Here is a 27,328-nt window from a genome sequence, read left to right as displayed (position 1 = left end):
ACGTTTTGGAGTGGCAACAACTTGCGCTTTTGTGGGGAAATAATAAGGAAAAAGTCGTCGAAACCTACACACAGGCTGTACAGATTATTCACCCTAAGAAAGCCCACGGTAAGCTACAAGATTTGTGGGCCAAGTTTGCCAAATTTTATGAAGACGGAGACGATTTGGATTCGGCTCGAGCCATCTTTGAAAAAGCCGTCAAAACCAATTACAAATCAGTGAGTGACTTGGCAGATATCTGGTGTGAATATGCAGAAATGGAAACACGACATGATGACTTTGATAGAGCTATTGATATTATGGCGCGCGCGACACAAACACCCAAGTTTCTTGATGTTAATCCAAAGCAGGTCAACTTTCATGATGAATCGATTCCTGTGCAACACAGATTATTCAAAAGTCTTCGTCTTTGGAGTTTCTATATTGACCTTGAGGAAAGCGTGGGTACAGTTGAAAGTACAAAGGCTGTGTATGATAAGGTGATGGATTTAAGAATAGCAAATCCTCAAACAATTGTGAACTATGCAACCTTTTTAGAAGAAAATCAATACTTTGAAGAATCATATAAAGTCTATGAACGTGGTATTGAATTATTTGGATGGCCTATTGCATTTGAATTATGGAATATTTACTTGGAAAGATTCTTGAAACGCTATGTAAGTTTATAAAAGAGCTATGATACGAAAACTCATATGACCTCTGTAGGGTGGTACGAAATTGGAACGTGCAAGAGATTTGTTTGAACAAGCCTTGGATCAATGCCCTCCAAAATATGCTAAATCTATTTATTTGATGTATGGTAAATTGGAAGAAGAACATGGTTTAGCTCGTCATGCGATGAGAGTGTATGATCGTGCTACAAAGGCAGTAGCTGATGAAGATCGCAGAGAGATGTATGAATACTATATTGCCAAAGCAACTGAATCATTTGGTGTGATGGCATCTAGAGAAATTTATGAAAGCGCTATTGAATCATTGCCTGACAAGGATGTGAGAATCATGGCCTTAAGATATGCAGCATTGGAGCAAAAACTCGGTGAAATTGAGCGTGCTCGTGCCATTTATGGTTTTGCTGCCCAAATGTTTGATCCTAGAGTAAGTTTTATTTTATTTGAAATGATTACTGTAACTTATATTTTACAATAGAAACATGCAGACTTTTGGAAAACATGGCACGATTTTGAAGTTCATCATGGAAACGAAGATACCTTTAAAGAAATGCTTCGTATCAAAAGAAGTGTACAAGCAACCTTTACATAAGTTTTATTTTATATTTGTAACATTAATAAAAGGGAAATAAAACAAAAGAATTCAATGTGCATACATATATTTAACATGTTTCTATGACAATAGAAAAGAAAGAGTTGGTTTATTGTTGTTACTTGTGGATGAATCATCTTTGGTGCTTTGGTTACCTATATTTTTTTGGTTATGAGAGGAACATTGGTAAAAATGGCAAAAGAAACTTACATAAATCCTGTTTCTTGCTGGTACTTTTGACTTTTTCTTGTTTGTTTAATTTGGTCCAGACTGAGAGAACAATGAATATTTTTTCCCCTTTTTTCTTTTTTTAGATTTCAAACTTACTTAATCCACAAGCATTGCACAAAGTTCTAGGACCTTCAAAAATAAGAAGAAGAATGAGAACAAAAACAATAACAAACATAATAAACTTACCAAAGGGTCCTTTACGCCACTCTGGTGTTTCAGTACTAAATGATAATGAGTCATTTAAGAATTAAAAACTATTTTTGTGTACCTTTGACATGACTGACATCGCATCGGAAAAGTGACTTTTTGAGTTGTAAAAGAAGACATACTTTTCTGATGTGAAAAGGAATAAGTATATTTACAATAAGAATCGCTATCAGCTTACGTGTTTCTTTGATGTACGAGGCGCACGAATAGTGGATTGATGTGAAGATTTACTATCTTGAGAAGGCATAATAAAATCGAATTGGTTTATACTTGGTAATTGCATATGATAGCTTTTTCCTTGAGGGTCAATGACCGATCGACCATCCAATCGATCCATATCAGACGCATAAGCCTATTCCGGCACATGTTATTAGTAAACAAATAACTTTATTCTCCTTTTTTACATTTTCGTTTGAAATATCAAGAATGGGATAATTATCTCTGTTAAAGCAATTGTTAGACTTCTTATTGTGCACATATCATTCTTTTCGTTTTACTTTATTTGGGATAAGCCTGTTGTATTTGATTGTTCATAATAAAATGACATTTTTAATTTTTTTTAAAAAAAGGGTAAAAAAGAAGAAAAAACAAAACAAAAAGAAGAAGAGAAAGCAATGAGTTTCGTTGATTTATTTACACAAACCAAAAAAAAAAAAAAAAAATATTGGGTGAATAAAGGTTACACTATAGTCGCCAAGTGTACACCACTTCTTTTCTTATTCCTTCCCCCTTTTTTCTTCTTAGGTTAATGCATTCAGGTACACTACTTGTCAGATAAAGCTTTTGTTTTTCTGCGCCTGGAGTAAAAATACAAAAAGACCCTTAATTTTCTCGTTTATTCTAGTTTTAAATTCTTTGTGCCCCTTTTTGTTTATTTTCGGTGTATGACTCTGTGTATTTTCAAGGTATTGTTGGGCATAGTGAAAGCAAATGTATTTTGTCTTTAATTTAGTGGGATCTTGTTAACATTTCAAATTAACAACAAGCTTTGTATCCTTGTTCTCATTTATAATTCATTGGACTACTACAAGAATTTGTGGGAAAAGATTTTACAAGTTTCAATAAATTTGTCAGAAAAAAGACAGTTAAATTCTATTTTTGGGCAAAGAAGGACCGTATTTACATTCATACAGAATTCTCAAAAACTCATCTCTGTAAAATTCCGGATCATATTCAAGAGATTTTTTTTTATCCGCTACTACTTGGAGCAGCGCAAACAGGTATAAATACTTTATGAAAAATGATGGATTATAATATTGTAAGGCACATAAAATTTGTTTTTTGAAAAGAAATTCCTTTCTTATAAGGGGGTCTTTATTTTTTGTGTATCCTTCTTTCAGATGTACTCTTGGATTCATAATCATTGTCTACATAATTTATACTCTTTTCATAAAAAAATGTATAGATTGAAGCAAAAAGAAGGCTAAAAAAGAAACACAAACAGTTTATCCGAAATGGCTATAAGGTGAATGAAATTTTGTTCTTGAGAAATAAAGCATGCTATTCTTTCTGTATTGTTACAACTTGCACAATAAAATATAAGCCGGCATATGTTGAATGCTTTTGAGCAAGCAAATCAACTTGTAAAATTATATTCATGTGCACAAATATACATTGAAGAAAGGGGAATTTATAATCACTTTGCTAATGAATCATCCGCCCTCATTGCATCATTTGATAGTCAAAAAACACAATATGTGTGATTTTACATCAAATTGTTTTTAATTTTCCCTTTCTCTCTTCTTTTCTCTTTTTTATTTTTCATACTTTCTTTGTTATTGTATCAATTTTATAAATGCTTGAATTAATTCTATCTTCTGTTCAAGTAAAGTTTGATTTAATTTGTATGAAATGATGTGTGTAACCCCGTTTTATTTTAGGCAATAATGCAAGTCATGACTATAGTTTTTGCTGGTACATTATTAGCAACTTATGGTTATATTGATGATGAACAACAAAAGGTGAGTAAATCATAATATAATCGAGTATATCTAACATTTTCCTATTAGTGGCTATCAAGACTAAACATGGTATTCTTTACCCCATGTCTATTATTTGTCAACATTGCCTCAGTAGTGTCGCTGGAAAGATTGTTAAATCTTTGGCCTGTGCCTGCCTTTTATATCACTTTCATGTTCATCTCTTGGATATTTTGTCAAACAGTCTCTCCTTTATTTGATATTGATAAACATCAGAAACGATTCGTGCTAGCTTGCACAATGTTTAGTAACGCCAACTCGCTACCTGTGGCCATCATATCTGGATTAGCCATCTCAGAAGCAGGGAAATCTCTTTATCGTGAAGTTGGCGATTCTCAAGCGATAGTTGCAGCAAGGTAATATACAATCATATCTATTCACAAAAGATGTTATTTATGCTAACTTCAACCAGGGGAGTTTCATATATACTTTTCTTTGGATTGTTTTCAAATTTCTTTAGATGGTCTTTTGGATTTAATTTATTACGAAAAGAATCAAAAGATGAAGAGGAGGTAGTTGCTGACTATACATCGATTATTTCACATGTTGACTCGGCTACTTTAACATCGTACGGTAGCATACGCACATCCGAGAAAGATAGCAGCCCACTTTTTAGAAAAGCCATGAAGTACATTCAGGGCTTCATGTCACCTCCACTCTATGCAGCCATTTTGGCCTTCTTGGTCGGCCTTTGCAACCCTCTCAAAAGCATCCTGTACAACAAAGACTCCTTTTTCTACGTATCTTTTACACATGCCATTGAATCCTGCGGAAAAGCCTCGGTACCGATCGTTCTGATTTGTCTAGGGGCTCAGCTAAAAACCATTCGTCAGGTACAAGGTACCATATCAAACAAGGTTCAACAGACTGTCAAGGCAACCCTCTTGATCCGTGTTTTCTTGGTACCTCTCTGCATCATTCCTATTATCTATGCATTTTCTCGGCTCAAGTTGGATTTGGCCAAGGACCCAGTCTTTATTGTATCGATGGTTATTGCAGGCTGCATGCCGACATCGATTAATCTCGCTCAAATTACACAAGCAAATCGAGCCTTTCAAGATGAAATGTTGCATGTTTTGTTTTGGAGTTATGGAGTTGCATGTATACCCTTATGTACCTTTATTGTGTTTGCCGCTCTTTATATTGTTAAAGAATTGGCTTAGGTAACTGGTACATAATTTTTTTATCGCATGATTGCTTATAGCTATTATTATTCATGATGTGCATATTTAACACGCTTTTGTATATACAACGTTTTAATCTTTTTTTTTTTGTGGATGAAAATTTTAATGTTTATTAAAACTCATCAAAGAGTATAAGGGTTAAGAGCGATGCAGGTGTATTAAACAGTGACTTGTCGCGAAAATACAGAAGATATTAGCATAAAGAATTGTAAGCAGATAATTACAATAATTTCTTCTGGATTTGATTGGTGACAATCTCCTCCAAGACAGGAGTCTGTTCAAAGAATTGTTGCCAGTTACAATGTTTTAATCTAAAATGAGACTATTTAATAAAACAAATTAAACACTTTAAAAGGTAAAAGAGATGAACGCCAAATTTTTTTGAGGCAAGTGAACAAAACAAATCAGACAATGCAGATTCTTTTTGTAGACACATACCAAAAAAAATGTAGACGAAGCAATCCCTTACGTTATTGTTCAAAGTCTTACACTGTATCTGGGATTAATACGGCGGAAACTACAAAGGATTATTTGGTCTTTTTGTCGGTTGACTAGTGCTAGCTGATGATGATGACATATTCTCTCTTTTAGAGCAGGTGGAGAGAGATTTTTTCGATCTGCAGAAACGTTCTGGTCTTTCACTATTTGCACGCAGGCTAAAAAGGATGTGTCTAAAGTTTAATGTAGCGGCTATATCACGATTCCAAAGACGACGAAGAGGAACTTTAGCAGTAGCTTCTATTGTACTGGTTACAACCTTTAAACATTGTTGATTTTTGCACCTGAGCAGAAATTATGAAAGCTTGTTATTTTTTTCTTTTACTTGCATATAAAAGCGCTTACCTTAAATGGCCATGACAATCTGCAATGGGATACTTTTCTCTTTGATATGGTCTAGGTTTTTGTACTTTTTTAAACGTTTCAAGTTCACCGTTCTGATAAGAAGGGCACAGACTAGAAATCCGGAACTCGTCAAGAAGGTACACCAGAAAGCCTTCTTTGACTCTTTCTTGAAGATACTCGACAAACTTGTCTTTGTTGACAATTTGAAGATTTGAGATGCGATAGGAAAAGCTCGGCTGCAATCACTTCGTTTCTCTTCAAATTGTTCCTGAGCTTCCTGAATTTTTTGGATTTAGTTTTGATTGCTTTTTTGTTGCTTGTATATCGATAAATCATTTTATTTTCAACAGTGCTCTTTTCATGCATGCACCAAAGCAAGTCTCGATGGCCAGGATTAATTAATATACATTTCCCAACACCAGCCAACAATCTTCTTTTCCCAACTTCTCAATATACTGGAATTCGTCCGCTTCAATAGGCCTTCGTTTTTTGCCACTGATTCCGCCTTTCTTCTTCGTATCGTAGTTTTGCTTTAATATCGACACACCTACGCCATCTGTATATATCGTACATCTAAACTTCATTAATTTTCTTTCTCCTTATGGTTTCATCACCTTTGATGTAACATCAAGAACGACTCGTCATACTACTTCTTTATCCAAGTGGCTGATGATGAAATTCTTCAAGATTTGAGTATTTAAAATATATGTATCAACCGTCATGTACGATGGTACGAAGCCCTTTCTTAATGGAAAGCAATTGAATGATTTGTTTTTGAAGCACTTCGCACATGCTTGATAATCTGTAGTACGCTTTTATGTGTTTGAGAGGGTTAGCTTTACAGTCGTAATAGATTGAGCCTTTTGCAAATCTATAATCCGTCGAATATGAGTCAAAAAGGTTACAGATTGTATCTAAATCATTTGAGGAGAAAAACTCTTTAGGCATATCTTCAATGTTTTTTGACGATATAGCCAGCTTAACCTTGTTTGTCTGCTCTGTTATTGTCTTTATAGTTGCTGCAATCTCTTTGTTCCCCCGTTTTTCTTCATCTCACTTTTCGGTGCCTTGATTCTTTCATTCTTCTTTAAGAGTAAGTTAAGAAACATTCGAACTTTGTTTCCGAATTGAACCTTGACCCCATTCAGATAAACAGCGACGATCTTCACCACTTCATAAGAGGCAATCTGATTAGCATACTTCGTATTAACTAGCTCTTACGAACAGCACTGAAAGTACTGGTGTCGATAGTTGAGTACTAGCCCTTTGTAAGTTCTTGATTATGTCGAAGCTTTCTGCTTGTCTGGCTTGTAATTATTGAGGAGTGACAAAAAGACTTTTTAAAAAAGTCAACGTTAATGAAATTCTCCAAGGGAAACTCAGGGTTATTTTCCAGTTCTTGAATAAAGATGTACTTCAAAAAGGAGAATGTATATAACACAAGGGTATGAACATTAGCTACAAGCGTCTTGAGTAGCGGAATATATTATGGCTTCCACCCAATACCAGCGATTGAACCTTTAACAGTTATGATCTTTAGAGGCGGTTTCATAAAGAAAAAGAAAAAGAAAATAGATGAATTGACAGCATTTTTTATTATTGTTGTCATTTGTGCTATCATTGTCTTTTGACAACATAGTGTCACTGCTAGAGTGGAGTTAGAACAATGAAACAATTCTACCTATAACCTCATACTATATGATATGATGAATAATGATCAAACAGTCCATTACTTTATAGCATAATGTCTTGATGATTGAATTATAAACTTTGTTCCTCTTAGACATTATGAAGTGCTTATACTATTGCCATTTCAGATACAATACTACAAAGCTAAAGATATGTGTGTATACAGCCAGTTGCTCAATTACATTGCACTCCACAGTAAAAGGTGGAGAGTGACAGTATGATAAAAAAAAAATCGTCTACAAAAAGAATCTGCATTGTCTGATTTGTTTTGTTCACTTGCCTCAAAAAAATTTGGCGTTCATCTCTTTTACCTTTTAAAGTGTTTAATTTGTTTTATTAAATAGTCTCACTTTAGATTAAAACACTGTATAAACTTGCTTATAGGTTAATTTAAAGAGAATTGAAGCGGAAAATAACTGGGTATCCAATATGAATCAATCCCTTCAAAGCTATCAATCCAAGCAATACCGTCTTGGAGTAAATGAGTCTAATTTTTTATGAGTTTCATTTCAACTACATATCGATCTATGTCACTTACCGTAGCCGCAACAATTCTTTCCTTATTCCAACCCAATTCACGGTAAACCATATCAAAAGTAACGTAACCTTCTTTCTGTGCAAGCAATAGTAATGTAGTCTGATCTTTATCCAGTTCCTTAGGTATAGATCTAACCAGCTTTTTATCACCAATCTGCAACACTTGATAGCCTCCACTTAGCGGCTTCAATGTCTTGATGGCTCGAATCATATCATCTTCTGTAATTTGCTGCTTTGTATCCATACCTCGCATTGTCTTGATTCTTCGCATAATCTCTGCCAGTTCAGTCAATCCGCCATCACTAGATCTACTTGTAATACAGGCTTCAATGATTTGAATACCCAATTCATAATAAAAATCACCCACACCTAGTAAATCGGCCCAAAACCCCTTATTGGCTATTGCATATGTTAGTTATGCTATAACAATACACTGATCCTATTATTTACAATACAGGCAAGTGGGTCAACACCGATATTAGCACACATTTTTTGAAAATGAGCTCGAAAGGTTGGGTCTTTTCGAATATCTTTACGATGCTTTTGAGCAAACTCTTGTAAATTGGCTTTAAATGTTTCCATTTGTTTTTGGAGCTACTTGTACATGATTAGCGTAAGCAAAACTCTAGATTTTGGTTGAATAAAGTAAACCTGTTGCAGTTCTTGAGCAGCTATAGAATCACCTACTTGCTGATAGTCTCTCTTTTTATTTTTAAAAAAATGTAAAAACGCTTTCGTTTTATATTTTTTAATCTTTATTTACATCAAGTCTTTCTCTGTGTCGAGCATTAGCCAATCCAACGGGTCTTCTTCTCATCTCTTTACTTTGTAATCAGTAGATAAAAAAGAAAATCTGCTTTAAAATACACCCTACATCAAAAAGTATGAATGAAACGGAGTATGAAGCGGTATTGGAAAGAATGAGTCTTATGAATAAAATATATATGATATATCAGAGTAAGATTGATGTTTTGGGCCTTTCGAAATTAACAATTAAAACAGTCGTGTAGAATGTCAATGCAATTATCACTGCCATCCAGAATTGTTCAATCAGACCAGAGGTATTTAAAAAAGAATTTGATACACCTAAAGATCCCTTCTACGCCTGTGACTGATATCTCCAATAACAGTATATTCGATGAGTCAATGCTTACAGGTATTGAGAAAGCAAGGCCTTAGAGTTTTATATATCACAAAAGGCATGTTTGTATTAAAGAGTGCATTTACTGGATTATGAAGCAAGATGATATGACAGTATGTATTGTCATTTTTAAAGAAAGATAGAAAAGGTTGCTTTCATCGCATATGATACCCATAACAAATTTTGCAATTAATTTTTAATGCTTTAATTAGGTCTTACTGCTGAGCGTTGGCTCCCCTTGTTGTCGTGGGAGACATGTTAAATCAGGATGAGTACATCAATATCAAGCCAGCATTCCTACCTTTGGATCCAAGTAAACATGCATATAACTGCATTTATCGAGAGGATAGTGTACAATGTGACACAGATATCTACATATAACAGTATAAACAAACTATTGTGATCAATATCTTTGACATATGGCCTTCACAAATTCTGATTTGAATCCAGTTGAGAACATTTAGTACATTTTGAAACGACCTATGGTTTCTAAAAAGGATGAGCTAACTACACAGAATGATTTAATCTGTGAGTTGAACAAAGAATGGGTTCATATATCTAAACAAACACTGAAAAGATGAGTTGCAGCAAGCCATGAAGGCATCGGTCTTTTTGGAAGGTATGCGTGGTTACCATGTCCATGATTAAAAAAGGTTATTTGGAATGATATTTTTATACCATTCTAGCTTTTATTGTATTGTTTTATTCTTGATTTATTATTAGCAATTATTTGAACAGTAGAGGCATTAAAAATGAAATTTGGATAAGGCAATTCAAATATTTATTTTGTATTCAGACTTTTTAGATGAGAAAGTTCCTGTACATCGCTTTCTAGTAAAATAAGCTTGAAGACAATATGCGAGGAAACTTTACCAAAGTGAAAACTGTCTATTCTGTTGTTGTCTTTTTGAATAAATTCTAATGTCTTTTAACTCACACCTATATAAAACGCTATAGACAAAAATATATAACTATCGAATTGGCGCTGTACGCAAACTCTTTTCTATTTTAATTATAACGTAAATCTATCAGTCTGCCAATTGAATATGGTTGAAAAACTAGTATCCTTTGGAATACTTTATCATCATACAAAATGGGTATAAAAATTTATTAAAAAGGGGGTCATTTAGCACTGGTTTCAGACTCATTGGCTGTATTGGCCCTACTAGCAAAAACAAGGATCCACTTCATGTTTGTCAGCATGTATCTTAATGCCTTTGTCCATGATTCATCTTGATTGAATTGTAATCGAATAGATAAATCACCAATCTTGTCCTTATTGATTCTATAAGGTAATCTCAAACTCTTGTCTTTTTCTTCAGCAAAGTCGGCCAACTGCTTTAAACAACTCAGGATGGCTACCATTGCATGATCGAACCTTCTGTTCAAAAACATTCTGTTCAATCCAAAATCACCTGTGCCATACCTAGTAGGATTGAATTAGTTTTATATCAATTGTAAAGCAAACTTACAGTTCATAGGATATCACACTATCACCACCTACTTTTTCTACTCTTGAAAATGATCCCATAGGTACCAGTCGATAACTAATCAATGATATTAGGAGATTGGAATAGGTGAATTTGATTATTACTTTTGAAATTGAAATTTTAGCTTGTTTGCAATTGTATACAGTAGCAATAATGTTTGTCCCCAAGCTGCATTGATCTCATTCCATTCCACCTTTTATGTTATGTCAGTAGATGAATTTGTTATTAGAATCATCAACACCTTACCGGATGCGTACTCAACCTTCCTAATCTGAAACCATTGATCGTTCCAAAGGGGCCATCATGCGATATACAGAATGCGTCATTATAGACGACTGTCTTTTGTAACTTGTCATACTGCTTCACGTCATGATCATATTTAAGATTGATGGAATCTCTTTCATTCTGAAATGTGTCAAGATTCAATTGATACTCATTACACTTTTCCCAAAATTCATCTTCTTCATCATCCAATCTTTCCACCTGATTTTCTAATCCCTCTAGTTCTTTTTCAAGCCTTTTCTCTTCTTCCTGCAATTTCTGTAATTCTGCTGAAGCTTCTTCTTCTGCTAATTGAAGCTACAGATTGGATATGAGTCAATGTAAACATAAATTCTCTTTTGTTACCTCTTCAAGTTGCTTTCGAAGTTCTTGCTCTTCTTCATTTGATAATCTACTATCTTTTACTTTCTTCATAAACTCAATATAACAATCACGTTCACGGCTCACATCTTCCAACTGTTTCTCCAAAGCTTCAAGCAACATATCCGTACACTCTTGACACAGTGGATGGTCCACATTAGATTGAGAAGACATGATATCAAATAATCGGTTGGCTACTTTAAGTCTGTGCGATAAACTATTATTTCTTGTCCAGTTGGCTTCTTCTACTGTAGTTTGAAATTCGACATGGGTTGGCGTAGTAACAGTGGCAACTGTGTTTGTTGATTTGGAGGCCAAGATCGGGCGATGGATAGCCTGCTGTTGCTGTTGATTAGGATGAGGTAACATTACAAATGACTCTGATACGATTGGATAGCTCTTTCGTTTTTCAGTAGGCATTGGTTTGCGGCACATGGGATCTGGAAATGAGACTTGCTTTACGGCGCGTTTTTGATGTTCTTGTGCTTCAAATTGTCCTTCGGCAAGAAGTGGAGCTAAGCAAAGTTTAGTTGTCGAGGCAAGAGTTTTAAATATGTTTGTTACCGATAAGCATATCTGCCGTTGCTTGGTCTAAATTCATCAGAGAATCATCAATCTTTAATGGTTGACTACATCTTTTACAGTGAAATGTCATGTTTTTATATCTTTTTAAGCAAGCAAGCAAGCAGAGAGTAATTTAAAGATATAAAAAAAAAAAAAAAGCGAGTGAACATGTGACTTGCTGGTCATTTTATTGAATGAAATGAACTTTTTAAATATGCAGCAGAACGTTATTCAATTTCATATGGAGATTCTATTGAGCGAATAAGATGCCAGTTTGTATTTAAGCGGAACAAAAAAAGAGAGTTTGACTTTTTTGTAGTAAATTAAAAAAAAAATGAACTGGAAAGATTAAATGATTTGACCAAGGGAGATATTGTTTTGTTAAAAGTGTTTAAGGCAAGATTGATACTTTTTTCTTTACCGCATTCAAACCTTGTTTAGTATGAACAAGGTTATTTTAAGGTATTCATTCATTGTATTCAAAGGGTATCAAGACGCATTCTTCAACAAAAGATAACGAAAGCATAAACAATTCACACTGACGATCTATTATGATCCATTTTTAGATAATTTTGGCTTACAAGTAATATTTATATCAAACTGTATTACCAACATAAACAGTCTTAAATTCAAATTATATATAAAAAAAAAATAAAACTTTCTTTTTCTTTTCTTTATCCATCATTTACTTAACCATGGACGACATCAGGCAATTCATCAAAACTTATTCTCATCCAGCAATCTCTCTTCAAGTGATAAGAGCCGCTCTTACAATGCATCCTTCTTTTGCAAGAAACATTGTACATGAATTTACTCAACCGCTCAAAGATCAAAAGAGATTTATTCGTAAATTTGATAATGAACACTGGAAGGGTAGTTTGATCATGTCTGAAATGATTCGATGTGATGATGAGACTGCTATTAAACGTTTACAAAAATCTGATGTCGTTATCTTTGAGATTCACGGTAAACAATAATAATAAGAATAAAAAACAATTAAAGAATAACGGTTACAATAATAATGATAGGGGGAGGATTCAGGACGGGACATAGTACGATGTATATGGACTCATTCATCAGTTGGTTGAGGCTTTTTAAAAATAAGCATAACTTATATGCTTGTATTATGTCTGTTGAATATGGTAACATGAATTATTAAGAAATTTGTATCATTTTTATTCAAATGTAATCAAAGGATTAGCACCCAAGCATAAATATCCAGGTCCATTGAATGAATGTATTGCTGCTTACAATTATCTCACTCAACAGCTTGGTGTTTCGCCATCCAAGATTATCTTTTCTGGAGACTCAGCCGGTGGAGCACTTGCTCTCGAAACGCTCATCAGAACTTATGCACCTCAAATGATACACGACTTGGAGGCGCCAAGGACAAACTTTGATATGCCTTTACCTGCAGCCATCTTACTTTCTTCGCCTCTCGTATCACCCGAGAGAGATCGCGAATCATGGGAAAAATACGAGAAGCAAGATTTGGTCTCTTCAGCATTATATGAATTGGTCTTTAAAGAATACCTTGGTTTACCCGAAACCAAACCAGAAGATTTACCCATCTTGAGTATGTGTAAAATACTTCATGACTTTGACAGGTTCTTGCCAAAGCACGTCTTGACCTTTGTTGGCAAGAGAGAAGTTTTGCGTGATGGTGCTGTGGAATTGTGTGAGGCTATAAAGACAGATGGAAAGATTGAAGTGTCTTTGATTGAAGAAGATTTTGTACATGATTGGTTCATGATTCATCATATTGTTGGTAAAAGCAAAATGGACATGATTCATAGATACGATGAGTTGTTTGTTGACTTTGCTGTCAAGGCTGTTCAAGAAAGTAATTCTGCTTCTTTTGTAAAGGCTTCTTCAGAAGTTGAAAGGGTTGAAGAACTTGAGATGAATGAAGACGTGGATGTGGTACAAGAAAAAGTAATTTTGGATGAAATACAAAAATCAGATGAAAATGTTGAAGTTCCCACTTCTTCTGTTATCAAGTCAAGCACGATCCTGTCTGAATATGCTGTTATAGTAGATGGGCCCAGGATGGATATTCAATAATAAGCAGAGAAAATAAATAATTATTGAAGCTTTGCTTTTGCTTTATTTTTTATAAAAATAAAGATATTTCAATCCCAAGAGTTTGAACTCAAATCATTAAATACTATGTTCGCGTCATTAAGAACAAGCATGTACTACACATTAAAATCCAATGCACGTGTTTCTCGTACCTTTTATATTTCTCGTTCCTGAATTTTGTAAAAGCAGGAGCCAATAAAAATAGTTACATCAAGAATAAAGCAGCTGGTAAAGGCGGATAATCTCTTTATGAAACAGCAACTGTATGTAATATAATCAATACATTCTTTTTCAAGAGAGTAAAGTAATTTTGACATAAAAAGATTCTATAATTTGTCGTTCTTTGGAAGACATATTGAATGCTGACATGGTAATGAATAGCACGAGAGAGAACGGCAAGCAACGTGCATTCCCATCTTTTACTGCCCTTGTTTTATTTTCCGACACCATTTGTACCACTTGTATTTGATTAATCATTGGCTTTTAAACCACATGACGTACTTTCAGGGTTAGACCAAGTGTAAGACAGCCCAATGAAATGCCAGCATGAATTGATTTTTCTTCTGTTTTCTTTTGATTTCTTTTAATTTCTCTTATTTCTAAACACGCGTTACCTACACATTTCTTTTTTTTTAAATTTCTCCAGTAAAAAATATGTCTGAAACTACTGTTATCAAGCAAACTGTACACAAGGTCACTTCCCCCTTATCCTTCTCTTCCATAAAGAAGATGCTAACCTTCTATGTTTAGGTTTTTATTGCCAATTTGAGTTTTAAAACCAAAAGTAAAGACTTGGGAAACTTTCTTGGTGCTGCTGGCAAAGTGTAAGTGAAATAGAATGAAGGAAAGTTTTGAAACAAGCAATTTTGACATTATGTTTTAGTTTAAAAGTGTTCATTGTCAGACAAGGTAGAAGATCTTTAGGTTATGGTTTTGCCTCCTTTAGTTCTTTGGAAGAAGCCGAAAAAGCAGCCAAAGAATTGAGCGGAAAGGAGCTGGATGGACGCGAGGTTAATATTCAAGTGGCCAGTCCTCAAGAAGCGAAAAAAAAGCAGGCTGCAAAGAAAGTCTCCAAGGAGGCAAGTGACAGGTCGGGTGAATTAATATTTTCGCTGCTGACAAAATACTATAGGAAGATAACAAAGAAATCAGTGGTTCCAATCAAAAAGAAAATGTTGACGAGTTGCCTGCCAGAGACGATTCTATAAAAGAAAAAACCAAGGAGACGGCTGCTAAGGATGTTTCTACTAAAGAAGCCCCAAAAGATATTTCCACTAAAGATTCTTCTTCTAAGGACCAAGTGAACGATGAAGGATCCGAACCAAGTGCTTCCATATTTGTTGCAAATCTTCCATTCAGAGCTGGCGTCTCTAATTTATACAGTCTGTTCAAAAACTATAATGTAACCTATGCTATGATTGCCAGACAAAAATCGTAAGTGGATATATACTCCTGTCATGTGGATGATTTATGTTGATTTTTACATGATTTAGAAGAAACCCAGGGAGAAGAGGCAGATCCAAGGGATATGGTTTTGTAGAGCTCGAATCTGTTGAAGAACAGCAGAGAGTATTAAAAGAATTTGGTACGGTCGAATTAAAGGGCCGTCCTATTCATATCAGAGCCGCTACTTCTCAAAAGAAGAACTCAGTGAGAAGAAGAAAGCCATCATCACAAGAAAACGACAAGAAAGTAGAAAAAAGCGAAGAAAAGCCAAAGAAGACCAGAAAGCGTCGCAACAACAGAAAGAAGCAAGAGGAAGCTGTGGATTCAGTGAAACAAGCTGAAGAAGCTGTAAAGGAAGTGAAGAAAGAGGACGGCGTTAGTGCTGCTCATACTGCTGCAGAAGCAGTTAAAGAAGTCAAAAAGGAGGATGGCATCAAGGCTGCTAAAGAAGCTACTGAGGGTGTGAAAGAAGCGAAGAAAGAGGACGGTGTAAAGGCTGCTAAAGAAGCTGCTGAGGGCGTGAAGGAAGTCAAAAAGGAAGATGGCATCAAGGCTGCTAAAGAAGCTGCTGAGGGCGTGAAGGAAGTGAAGAAAGAAGACGGCGTAAAAGCTGCTAAAGAAGCTGCTGAGGGTGTGAAGGAAGTGAAGAAAGAGGATGGCGTAAAGGCTGCTCATACTGCGGCAGAAGCAGTTAAAGAAGTCAAAAAGGAGGATGGCATCAAGGCTGCTAAAGAAGCTGCTGAGGGTGTAAAGGAGATAAAGAAGGAAGACGGCAAGGATGCTGCCAAAGCTGCCAATCAAGTTGTCGAGGTTAAGCAATAATAAATGTATAAATCATAGATAAATTTTGTTAATAAAAACGTGTACATGATCAACGTGTAAAGTATGTTTTATTCAATTTTCATTGTTTTATGAAGGTATTTTTTAATAAACCAAACAGTAGCAAAACTTGCGAGAGCCCACAAGATACCTAAAACGAGTTCAACCACTTGATGTGTTTTGGAAGTTACCATGAATATCCGCAAACGGGTTTCATCCCAACTATTTTTTTTTTTTTTTTTCGTGAAACTGGGTCTTTTTTTTTTTCTTTTTTTTTTTTGTAAACTTACGTGCTTTCAGTCCAAGTGCCTTTAGTAGAATCAACTACTTTTACAATATTTTTGCTTTCATCGTACTGAAGTCCAGTTCCATAAGCATCGTGGTAATTGGTTAAACTCTTTGTACATTTTTGCAGTATGCAATATTCTCCTGTTGAGCAGTCTTGAATGGTTGCACATGTAGAATTGGTCGTCTTTCCATTCACACCGCTCAAAAAACTAAACACAAATCTTGGCAAAAGTCGAGGCTCTGGGTTTTTGAATGAAAAAACGGAAGCATAATGACTGAAGGTAGTGACATCCGATACTACAAAGAAAAAAATGAGTGATCAGAGGGAAATGAGAGTTACGGGTACCATTAAAATAATTTTGCATGAATGGACAAGAAAAATTGGAAGTAAGACATTCTAAAAGGTTGGAAATCAGAGTACAATCTGCTGATATGGAAGATGAGCTTGTTGTATTGGATGCTTCTTTATAAATAGCATTTGCGGTTGAGTTTACGAGTCCGCAAATAGAGCGTGTCATCATTGTAAGATCAAGTTCATAATCCAAATCACTGTTGTAATACCTATTGAGTTCCAAAAAAAAAAAAGAAGGTAAGCAAAATGCAATAAGAATCATTACCCTTCATTACTTTCCAAACTGACTTTGATAGTCAGTAATGACAGCAGCTCGGATATTACGATTTTGCTGCAAAAAACTCATGGCACTGCTCGGGGGTAATTTTCGCTGTAAGCCATCTGAATGAGCAGCCTTAAGGTTTGAATAGTTTTGTAGTGAAGAGAGGAGAGGTTGATTGAGTTCAACATTATCCACATGAATATAGTATTCATTCGTATAATTTGAATCGATACCAGAAACAGATTGAAATTCATAAATCGTTTCGATTCGATCAAATTGAATACGTTTAAAATCCAGGTTTCGGACACATGGGAACGTGCACGGGGCATCTGTGTAGGGACATGCTACTGCTCGCGTAGCATTGGTACACTGAAAATCAGATACGACATCTTTCACAAATCGTTGTGATCCAGCAAATCCCCATGATTCTGCTGTGAATAAAGTGTACAAGACATGTTTTTGTAAAGAATCCGATGGTATGGGTGCCTGGTGATGAAATGTAAGAAGAAGGAAAAGAGCAATTTCAGAATAAACTTACGCGACTCAAAGCATCTGCAATGGCCAACACGGTCACTAGCCCTGAGATATCCTTTGTGGACCCAATGACCAGATCATGAAATAGAGCTCTACTATCCAAGTTTGCAGAAATCACAATGATGGGTTTGTTATCATCTGCTGCTATGTCCAATGACGATGTTGAATAAACAGAAAAACCACCTACAGGCTGACACCAGCCTTTTTGATCGAATATGTGAACAAGAAGAATAACATAAAGTCATTGATTACCTCTTCGTAAGCATGTTTCTGAATCAACAGCTGCCCACATAAACAAATCAAAATCAACAGCTTTCAGTGGGTATTGGTTATATTGCTTCTCTCGATTGTATGAAGCGGCCTAGATACACAGATTCATGTCAATTTCCTTCTTTTTACATATAATCAATGCCTCTGTTACTTTAGTGATTTGGTCATAAACTTGTCTTGATGTGGTATCTGTTGGTTTGATAGCAAAGATGGGTATATCAAAGTTCTGCTCTATTAAATTTAAAGCTCCTTGATTCCACTGATGTGCGTCTGAGTCATTTGCATATAGTCCGAATTCACAATTAGGACAAGTTGAATCAGGAGATGATGCTTGTGTCGTGTTTGTGATTAAGGTGATGATGCCAATCACACTGTTATAAAGTGATAATTGTTGAATATTATCGGTTGTTAGTAATTCGAGTGGCAAGAGAACTGCAATGTCACTTGATATCTTGTGTGCGGTCAAGTCCTCAAGATCTTGCTGTGAATCTGCCTGATATAGAACACCAGTCTTCTTTTTGGGCGCATGGCAGCCAATGGTGCTTGTGGCATTAAGTAATCTCACACAGGGCCAATTGCTAAGATCGTTATAAATATGAGGATAAAGTGTAGTTGCAATGTCTTCTGTCCTAACTTGGAGAAATCGTTGTAAAAAAGAAAAGAAGGCAATATGTTTTGTATTTTCAAGTTACCAAACAAACTAAGTAACGATAAAATAAAACACAAGCATACTTGTCTAACAAGCATTATTGTATAAAGAAATAAAAGGGAGAAAAACTCAAGATTAAATCCTGCTCTTTTTATTGGATGAGAGACTACGACTTGGCCAAGCTTTCCAACATTTGGATGATTTCTTGAGGGGTGTTGACATGCCAATTTGCAAAAGTTTTCTTTTCAGACGGTCCTACAGTAATCGAATATAGATGTGCGTTTGGCGCTGGCCAGATACCAGATGCTTTTTGATGAATTGAACTAAGGGCACGAAACATATCTTCGTCTGTTTTATCATCACCAGCACAAATGACTAGATCCGCGTTGGGATTCTTGGATAAGATTCGTTTGACAATCTCACCCTTATTAATTGACATGGGTCGCACCTCGAGGTTCTTTTTACCAACCAGGATCTCGACTGGATATTTTGATACGATTGCATTTTCTAAATGATTCTGACATTCTTTTGCTTGAAAGGCACTATTGAAAGTTCAATAGGTGTTTTTGCAGTGCTTATCATTCCTTACCCATATTCTGCATCGGCTTGTCTATAATGCCATGTGATGGATGATTTCTTGTGCTCAACAAAGCTGCCCTGAGTTCGTTCTGTGTAGTAGTCAAATATTTCGATGACGTCTGCCTTCCAACTCATATCCAAGCCATCCACAATACTTTCCCACCCATCAGAGCCCACTGATTTAATATAACAACCATGCTCAGCACTCAGATTGATCTTTTGAATGTTACTGCCTATCCAATCATCCAACGTGGCTTGGTCTCGTCCAGATATAACCCAAATGATATTATTGGGATCATGACACAAGATTTGGAGTGCTCTTATCATCTCTAAAGAAGGAGTCGCATCTGAAGGCATGGCAACAATAGGTGTCAGGGTTCCCTAGAGGAAAGGTATGAGTAGATGAAGTTGAGTGTCATTTACTTACATCATAATCAAAGAACATGATCCTCTTCTTTGATGTCCTATAATCATCCAGTAGCCTCTGATTGTCTAGAGTGGGTGTTGCATGAGACTGCAAGTCTTGTTGTTGACTGACAGTAACCAGCTGTTTGACAAAAGAATGAGCCCAAAAGTCAGCGGTACGACTTGTGACATGTTTGTAAAGTTGCTGTGTGACAGATAAGTCAACAAGACAGTCTCATTCAACCTTCCTTACCTCATGACGAGTGACTTTTTCATCCAAAGACATGACAAGGGCATCATTCATACTTTTTGCAACCTCTGCATAATCCCACGGATTAACCAGGATGGCTGCACCCATCGAACCAGCCGTTCCAGCAAATTCAGATAGGATAAGCTGACCTGGTTCTGACTTTTGATGCTGGCAAAGAGTGTACTCAAAACTGGTGGTGTTCATACCATCACGACTACAGGTAATTAAGGCCAGATCAGCTACGGAAAGGAGAGCATAATATTCATCACGATCAATGTCTTGATGATAGTAATGAATGGGTGTATGTTGAAGTGAACCATATTTCCCATTGATATGACTGACTGTCTCTGATATTTTAGCTTCCAATCTAGAATGGTCACCATGGGTGGGTGTAGCGACCTGAATGAGTACGACTTTATGATGCCACTCTGGATAGTTTCTCAAGAAGGTTTCAAAAGCATGAAGTTTCTGCAAGATGCCCTTTGTGCTGTCTAGTTTATCACGGCCAGCGATGATCTTTTTTCCACTGTGCATGTCACGTATAGCATCCATCTTAGGTAACACACCGGGTTGTTTACAGAACTGGGTCACTCTATTACAATCCACACCGATCGGAAAAGTACCTACCAAGATCTGGGCGCCATGATGGTTAACACCAACCTGGGTCGTTTCACAACCCAATACACGTGTGCAAGATGAAATGAAGTGCCTTGCGTAAGAATACGTCTATTTTTATTATCGTTCATCATCCTTCCACTTCAACCCTTGTTTTATTACCTGAAATCCAACCAGGTTTGCACCGAGAATACCATTCAGGATTTCCTTTCGAGCTAATAAATCTATTTATTTCATGTCTTTCATTTGACTAACTTACTTTGTAAGCAACGGAATATCTCTGAGCTTGGAAATGTAGCATGAATAAAGATACCAATGGCTGCCTCTGGAAGTTTCTCACGTATCATTTCAGGCACCAGTAACAAATGATAGTCATTGATAAAAACTAGACAATGATTATCAACAGAAAGGGCCTGGGAGATTTTTTTTTAAAAAAAAAGAGAGAGAGAGACTTACTGATGTCATTTGGTTGATAGTTTTCAATAATCGTATCTGCAAATTGACGATTGACAGCAACATAATCAGACCACTGACTCTTTTCAACTAGACTACCGTTTGAAGTGGACTGTACCAGATAATGAAACAATGGCCAAAGTACTAAAGAAAGTTGAACTAGACTGAATAATGAATAAAGCGAGTGTACCTTGTTTGCAATAACCCTCATAATGACCATGCGATTTTTCATCTAAAAAGATGGGTACAATACGTCCAGTATCCCACAGCAAGGCTTGTAACTTGATTTTGTCTTCTAAAGCCATTTGGTTCGATGTGATTGATTTTTGTGTGCCTTGTTCTTTCACAGGACCCGTCCAACCGATGTGGACTGTTTCATAATCTTTACGTAAGCTTTGAAGACCCGCATAGAGTGCTTGGTGACCCCTTCTTTCGACCACAGTCCAATCAGCGGCATGAAATCGCATACGTAAGGTGTTACCACGTCTGTGATGGCGGGCTAATTTAGATATGGGGGCAGCTGCTACAGGATCGGATGAAGAAGTAGGTTCAATGGAAGGAGGAGTGTATTTGGAGCAAGGTGATCTGGGTGGAGAAGGTGGTAATTGATTATCATTGTGTTGAGCACGAAGGATGTTGTAAGGGATTTGATGTGTAACATTAATGATACGACCCTTGATATGAGGCGATTGACCCAAAAGAGGTAAATAATTGGCCACATTTTCAGCAGTTAATGAGCTCATTTTGAAAGAATAAAGAGAATGAAAAGATAATTTTAAAAAAAAAGAGGCATTTTTATACGTCTGTTGTCAGGGGGTTGAAACCGTTACAGAAGACCGGGGCAAAAAAAAAAAAAAAAAAAAAAAAAAAAAAAAAAGATTGTGATACTGCAAGACAGATGATGAAAGAGAGAGAGGGAGGGAGGGAGAGACAGAAAATATCTCATTTTGGGGGGAGGATAGGAAAGATGTGATGTTATACGATAACTGTTTTTATCAACTTTCCTATCCCAGAAATACAATATAATCAATGTGCGGTAAAATACAGAACTTTATTTATTTACGACAGTTGTCATAGTTTTCTACAAACCAATCAACGGATTCTTTAATAGCTACAAAAGAAAGTATAAGTCTTATTATAGTTTATCAACAACCAATGTACTTTACCAACATCAAATGGTGTAAATTGGAAATCAGGAATATACTTCATCAACTTTGCATTGCTTGCTGTCTTTTTGTATTGTCCATCAGCCTTGGTTGTATCAAACTAGAATAATAGTTAGTCAAATGAATAGAACACAAAAAGAACTTACAGAATATTCTCCCTTAAAATCAAGAGCCTTTACAATAGAATCGGCTACATCCTTTATGGACACCTCATCTTCTTCACCAACTATAGCATATTCTTAGTCATACAACTCATGTTTATATATTATCCGCATGTATTTTACCTGACAAAATGATTGGATCAATTTCTTCATATTCTCTTAAAGTCCAAATGAAAAGCTTTGCTAAATCACGAGAATAAATAAATTGACGAAGAGGCTTACCACTTCCCCAAACAATAAAAGGTGTGTTATTTTCTATGTTATCATCAGTATCACTCAAATCATCATCTTATTTTCTTTACTCTTTGCAAGATAACACTTGTGTGTCAAACCAGGCAAGACGTGAGATCCTTCAAGTTCATAATTATCATGGGGACCAAAGATATTAGTAGGAATCACAGAGGTAAAGTGACATCCATATTGTTCATGGTAGGCTCTATATGTAACATAAGAATTCCAAATAACAACAGACAAATTCACTTACTGGTTATAAACATCAATCATACGCTTACCGTGGGCATAACCAAAGTTGGATGAGTGAGGAGGACCGTTATGAACCATGGTTTCATCAATAGGATAAGTTGTTTCATCAGGGAAAATACAGGTAGAAAGACAAGAAACGACCTTCTTGACGTTGTGTTCCTTAGATTGCCACAACACATGCTCATTAATAAGCATGTTGTCACGTAAAAAGTCAAGTTTGTACTTCATATTTTTGAATAAACCTCCCACCATAGCAGCCAAGTGAATAACATGGGTTGGCTTGTATTTGTCAAAAATAGCCTTGACATCTTGCTCTTTTCTGTAATTCAATGGTTCAGCAAGTTGAAAAAAGGAGAAAAAAAATAATCTTATTGTACCTCAAATCGCCATCCTTAGATGATAAAAAGACCCAAGTTTCACCTTCCTTTTTACCAAAGCGTTCACTTTTATCGTTTTCGATAACCCACTTAAGAGCTTCGCCTACAAGGCCGGTACCACCAGTGACAAGAATAACTGACATGTTAAAGATGAGAAAAAAAAGTCGAAAAGAGGCAATAAATTGGGTTTTAATCTATTAAAAAAAGTCGCTTTCAACACTCCGCAATCTGGCTGAGAGGTGTAGTTGTCACAAAACAGAAACGAACCAGAGTATCATCTTACTTCTTGAAGGCCATGTCATTTACAAGTCTAAATCAATGGTAAAAGTGAATTTTCTGAAAATTACTTTTTAAAATAAAAATTGTTGAGTACTTTTTGATTTTCAACAGGGCTAAAAAAAAGTTTGATAATACATCAGCCAATATAGTCATAGCGTCTTACTAAGCATTCACTACTGCGCCTAATTAGTGATCGATGCAAAATTATTAGTCTAGAAAAAATTTTAATAATTGTTATTTCGAACAGTGCAGTAAGGGGAAAAGAGATCGACAATCCAAGTTCAGCTCATCCGCTTGATCTGGTCCCAACAAAAATACATCCGGAAAAAGCATTTGCCGAATCATAAAACAAAGAAAACTCTAAAACTTTGAGAGTATCCAACTTACAAGCCCCAAGTTTTCTTGAACCTTTGTAAAGGAGAAATGGAAATTCAATCAACTATAGCTGCTCTAAGCAATTATCTGTTTATTCATTCCCTTAAAGGATTTTAATAGATATGCAGTTACCTGTCTTTTTACGTCTTTTTGCTAAAGATTCCATTACACAAAGGGCTAGAAACAAAACAATACAGGAACATTATAGAAGAAAATATCAGTAAATAGAAAAAGAAATTCCTATTGGGTTTGCTTACAGAGCATTCATTTCGTTTTTTAATGATTAAAAATGAGGCACTGCATCCGTCAATTCCAAGCACCGTTTTTTCAAACAAGACACAGCTTTCAAATAACGAAAAACGTATGCTGTTGATGCACATTGACATCGAAACTTCCTACGACGCTAGATAGTACATTTTTAAGCTAACTAGTACTATTATTGAATATAGTATAACATGAATACAGTTAAAACGCCCAAAGCATGAACTTCGAAAATGTCTACCAAAGTTTATCAATTCGTCAATCTTTTTTTCTCTTCTTTTTTCTTCTTCTAATCTCCGCATAAGAAAGAATAAATACATTTTATTTACATGGCATACATCGAGCCTTTGCTACAAATATTAAAGTGCACTAACTGTTACTTGTATTGGTTATAATATGAGTATTCAAAGTACATCGGGGAAAAGCAACTTGATTAATTTTATTTCAAATACCCGTTCATTTAAATCTAGAGTTTCATCGCCCTTAGAGAACATGTTTTATATCTTTAGCAAAGCTTTAGATAACAATCATTTCTTAACATGCTCATAACATTGTCTTACATGGAGGCAATTTAGTCAATTCATCAATATAGAGTAGCAACAGACTTAAAAGTAAAGAAGGGCTATAGGTAATTTATGCGTCTTTAATAGCTGCTAAACTGAAGTTTTTAGTCCTTTAATATACTATTCAGTTCACATAAAAAGCAATTCATTAAAGAAGCTGTTATACATTACTAGCACTTCTTTCAAATGATTAGGTATGCTATGAGTAAATTTACTTAACTGTTTGACTGTAATGGATTCAAACCCCATTGAACTTTGGAAAATTTTACCGAGACACAAGTGTGGCATCTTGTAAAGGTAAAAGTCGCATTGACCTTCTGAATTTTGATTTCTCTAAAATACAAACATTATGCTTGCAGCATTAAATGCTAATTTTCTAATCAACTTAACAACAGAAATAGGAAAAAATTAAACAATAGTGTTATCGAAATAAAGACGAAGGATATAATCGTAGCTCCCAACCGCGCTTTTATTCTCAATTTATATGTAGCGTCTTTTAGATCCTTTTTCTTTATGTCAAGGAAGATACACAGATAAAGGCTTTTGGTGGTTGAGTCGAATGGAGAGAAAACACCAGAGCTAATGGTGATACTAAGGGCAAGTCACTACCACATCCTTCGTCTTCGTTTCGCTAGCGATCTTATTAATCCAAGCGCCTGAAGAGGTTAAATAAAAAGTAAGAGCATTCAGAAAAAAATGCAAAAGTCAAGTATTACAAGACTCAAGATGGCAACGTAAAAATGAAGAATGATTTGTCTCATCTTCTACATGCCTATGTGAATCGCTTGTTTGACACCAGTAACTATGTTCTCTATGACAACTATTTCAGCAGTAATTAATTAACGAAGGAGAAACATCGATTGCCAGAAGAAGAAACACACCGTATTGAAATCAATTAGACATTAAATTTTATCGAATCTGTAGTGATCCCAAGTAATTATTGGTTCATGATTACTGGTTTCTTTACCTTTATGCATTGTAAATAAGCGTATGGCTGTGCTGATATTTCTCGAGTTGATTGTCAGTCAAAAGCAGTTGCTTTTATTCAAAATACTTTATTGTGTTGCAATGTCAAGTAAACTAGCGTCAGTGCGAGATAAAGATCATACTGATGCTCTGTACTAGTGTACAGCACCTTGTGGCATTAAATGAACTGCATCCAAGGAAAATAATGTTGGACAGTGTATCACAAGGTGAAAAGTATCATTGCGTTGGGAACAGTAGCTCAACCTCGAATGAATGATTGCCGACTTTTATAAATGTTACACGCATACTTCATGCTATCAGTCAAGTCGGTCAAGAAGGGGCTATCGTTGTGAGTGAGATTAAATCAACAGGTAATCTAGATAGGTTGAAGGTTCAGCTTATGTAAATATATTAATTGCTTTACTTTCAAAGGGGTTTTATAAGAAAACAAAAAAGTAGTCCTGTGTCGTACCAATTTGGTCTTTTCCACCGAATTTATTTGTTTAAAGAAAGCTTCCCATTTGAAAACATGACAGTTCAATTTGGTAAAGATGTTCAACTTGGTGTTTTGAATTGCATATCAGTGGCCAAATTATCTAATCATAATCAATGAAACTTTTTGTAGATCATTTAGATTTACAGATTATACAGGTGCTTTTAGAAGAAGCAAAATCTCTTGGCGAACGAACAGATGTCACTGTACACTTGACAGAAATATTCAGCAATCCTGATTACTTGAGTTCCAGTTTCCAACAGGTAATTTAACTACAGATATTATTTGAGATGAGTCATTTGGTTTCTCAAAGCGTTTTATAGAAGTTGCATAATCTGAGAGAATGCTGTCCAGTAGACATAACAGAAGCTAAAAAAAGCTTTCAGTTGTTATCAGAGGTATATTTCTCTTTCGTTTTCCTGCTATATTATATAGAGCATACAAAACCTTTTTTATTTATTTTATTAGCGCCCTCTTTGGATGAATGTTATTGCAGAAAGATCAAAAGGATTAATACAATCCATTACTCGCAATATGGCTCATACTAAATATTTGAACATAATTGTTATTCTATTTCAAGTAAGGACTAGATAGATCCATGAACATAGATGAAGTGAGCTTATTGTTAAACATACTATGGAAAAGTAGTGCCCTAGTTTTGTTGATGTTAACAATGCTAAAAGTCTATTGCAAGACATATGCGGATTTATTGTTACACTTAGTAATGAGGATCAAGACCAATTGTTTAGATATTTGATATCTGAAGAGCAGCAGGATGATACTTGTCATTTTAAAAACGTTTTGCAAGTGTTTCAAGAGTTTCTGTCCAAGAAATTACAAACTCGTGTAGGAAGCTCAGGAAACGCCTATCCAGATCCATCTGTTGTAGATGTAACCAAATGCATATCTATACTTTGTAAGTTTATGCAAATCAATTTTATGTAAGCTTTTTTTTACTGTTGGTATATTAATTCTCCACAAGATAGGCTCAACGAATCAAGGCGGTTAGTACATTATACAGAGTTTTACAATCGAGCTGTTAACGATCAGATTGAGATAAAAGAAGATTTTCCAAACTATAAAGATAAGAAGGGGTATGTTTCAAATATACAAAGAATTAAATTAATTGTATGATGATTAGATTTTCATTTTGTGATTATCCTTTCTTGTTAAATCCTGCAATTAAAGCCGACGTACTCAAGGTTGAAAGCGTGTTTCAAATGAGGCATGAGCTTCAGGATGCCTTTTTTCGTGCTTTATTTCAAGGTATATTTCCTTTTTACTGGCTTATCATTATTTTTTTTATTAAATAACTTTTAGGTGTGAACAGTCCTTATCTTGTGCTTGAAATACGCCGAGATCATATTATTTCAGATACTTTGCTTCAGGTACCTATAGATGAATCAAAAAGATATTCAGTACCATAATCAATT

General features: G+C 35.4%; 10 protein-coding genes across 10 annotated transcripts in view; 5 read left to right on the top strand and 5 right to left on the bottom strand.

Annotated features, from left to right (window-relative positions):
* The window catches only part of RO3G_07390 (uncharacterized protein), a gene marked incomplete at both ends in the record, with an annotated part of 2,440 nt that extends 1,180 nt beyond the window's left edge, over positions 1 to 1,260 (top strand). Inside the window, 3 exons of the mRNA XM_067661980.1 lie at positions 12 to 656; positions 706 to 1,095; positions 1,147 to 1,260. Coding sequence (XP_067518081.1) covers positions 12 to 656; positions 706 to 1,095; positions 1,147 to 1,260 — 1,149 coding nt within the window. The remainder of the gene's footprint in view (positions 1 to 11; positions 657 to 705; positions 1,096 to 1,146) is intronic.
* Positions 1,261 to 1,706: 446 nt separating this feature from the next.
* Positions 1,707 to 2,035, bottom strand: RO3G_07389 (uncharacterized protein; the record flags this gene model as incomplete). The annotated part of the gene is made up of 2 exons (XM_067661979.1): positions 1,707 to 1,712; positions 1,877 to 2,035. The coding sequence occupies 2 exons, from the start codon at positions 2,033 to 2,035 to the stop codon at positions 1,707 to 1,709; spliced, it is 165 nt and encodes a 54-aa protein (XP_067518080.1).
* A 1,549-nt stretch (positions 2,036 to 3,584) lies between these two features.
* On the top strand, positions 3,585 to 4,840 carry RO3G_07388 (uncharacterized protein; the record flags this gene model as incomplete). The annotated part of the gene is made up of 3 exons (XM_067661978.1): positions 3,585 to 3,659; positions 3,708 to 4,033; positions 4,138 to 4,840. 3 exons carry the CDS (start codon positions 3,585 to 3,587, stop codon positions 4,838 to 4,840), a joined length of 1,104 nt encoding a protein of 367 aa, XP_067518079.1.
* Positions 4,841 to 7,836: 2,996 nt separating this feature from the next.
* On the bottom strand, positions 7,837 to 8,512 carry RO3G_07387 (uncharacterized protein; the record flags this gene model as incomplete). Its single annotated transcript, XM_067661977.1, has 3 exons — positions 7,837 to 7,842; positions 7,932 to 8,329; positions 8,467 to 8,512. 3 exons carry the CDS (start codon positions 8,510 to 8,512, stop codon positions 7,837 to 7,839), a joined length of 450 nt encoding a protein of 149 aa, XP_067518078.1.
* Positions 8,513 to 10,193: 1,681 nt separating this feature from the next.
* On the bottom strand, positions 10,194 to 11,858 carry RO3G_07386 (uncharacterized protein; the record flags this gene model as incomplete). The annotated part of the gene is made up of 6 exons (XM_067661976.1): positions 10,194 to 10,497; positions 10,544 to 10,618; positions 10,666 to 10,754; positions 10,808 to 11,140; positions 11,189 to 11,718; positions 11,768 to 11,858. The coding sequence occupies 6 exons, from the start codon at positions 11,856 to 11,858 to the stop codon at positions 10,194 to 10,196; spliced, it is 1,422 nt and encodes a 473-aa protein (XP_067518077.1).
* Positions 11,859 to 12,462: 604 nt separating this feature from the next.
* On the top strand, positions 12,463 to 13,831 carry RO3G_07385 (uncharacterized protein; the record flags this gene model as incomplete). The annotated part of the gene is made up of 3 exons (XM_067661975.1): positions 12,463 to 12,733; positions 12,796 to 12,819; positions 12,963 to 13,831. 3 exons carry the CDS (start codon positions 12,463 to 12,465, stop codon positions 13,829 to 13,831), a joined length of 1,164 nt encoding a protein of 387 aa, XP_067518076.1.
* A 672-nt stretch (positions 13,832 to 14,503) lies between these two features.
* On the top strand, positions 14,504 to 16,117 carry RO3G_07384 (uncharacterized protein; the record flags this gene model as incomplete). The annotated part of the gene is made up of 5 exons (XM_067661974.1): positions 14,504 to 14,533; positions 14,600 to 14,673; positions 14,733 to 14,859; positions 14,982 to 15,283; positions 15,343 to 16,117. The coding sequence occupies 5 exons, from the start codon at positions 14,504 to 14,506 to the stop codon at positions 16,115 to 16,117; spliced, it is 1,308 nt and encodes a 435-aa protein (XP_067518075.1).
* Positions 16,118 to 17,025: 908 nt separating this feature from the next.
* RO3G_07383 (uncharacterized protein) lies at positions 17,026 to 21,514 on the bottom strand (the record flags this gene model as incomplete). The annotated part of the gene is made up of 13 exons (XM_067661973.1): positions 17,026 to 17,502; positions 17,555 to 17,694; positions 17,803 to 17,911; positions 17,972 to 18,398; positions 18,522 to 18,556; positions 18,729 to 19,011; positions 19,059 to 19,429; positions 19,476 to 19,658; positions 19,707 to 20,429; positions 20,481 to 20,533; positions 20,578 to 20,703; positions 20,775 to 20,915; positions 20,962 to 21,514. 13 exons carry the CDS (start codon positions 21,512 to 21,514, stop codon positions 17,026 to 17,028), a joined length of 3,621 nt encoding a protein of 1,206 aa, XP_067518074.1.
* Positions 21,515 to 21,826: 312 nt separating this feature from the next.
* Positions 21,827 to 23,101, bottom strand: RO3G_07382 (uncharacterized protein; the record flags this gene model as incomplete). Its single annotated transcript, XM_067661972.1, has 7 exons — positions 21,827 to 21,882; positions 21,938 to 22,037; positions 22,084 to 22,163; positions 22,222 to 22,353; positions 22,401 to 22,534; positions 22,583 to 22,900; positions 22,959 to 23,101. 7 exons carry the CDS (start codon positions 23,099 to 23,101, stop codon positions 21,827 to 21,829), a joined length of 963 nt encoding a protein of 320 aa, XP_067518073.1.
* A 2,830-nt stretch (positions 23,102 to 25,931) lies between these two features.
* Positions 25,932 to 26,167, top strand: RO3G_07381 (uncharacterized protein; the record flags this gene model as incomplete). Its single annotated transcript, XM_067661971.1, has 2 exons — positions 25,932 to 25,947; positions 26,028 to 26,167. The coding sequence occupies 2 exons, from the start codon at positions 25,932 to 25,934 to the stop codon at positions 26,165 to 26,167; spliced, it is 156 nt and encodes a 51-aa protein (XP_067518072.1).
* Positions 26,168 to 27,328: the final 1,161 nt, after the last annotated feature.

Source organism: Rhizopus delemar, genomic scaffold (genome assembly GCF_000149305.1).
Source record: "Rhizopus delemar RA 99-880 supercont3.5 genomic scaffold, whole genome shotgun sequence".
Taxonomy (NCBI): Eukaryota; Fungi; Mucoromycota; class Mucoromycetes; order Mucorales; family Rhizopodaceae; genus Rhizopus; species Rhizopus delemar.
This window is presented reverse-complemented; position numbering and strand designations above follow the sequence as displayed.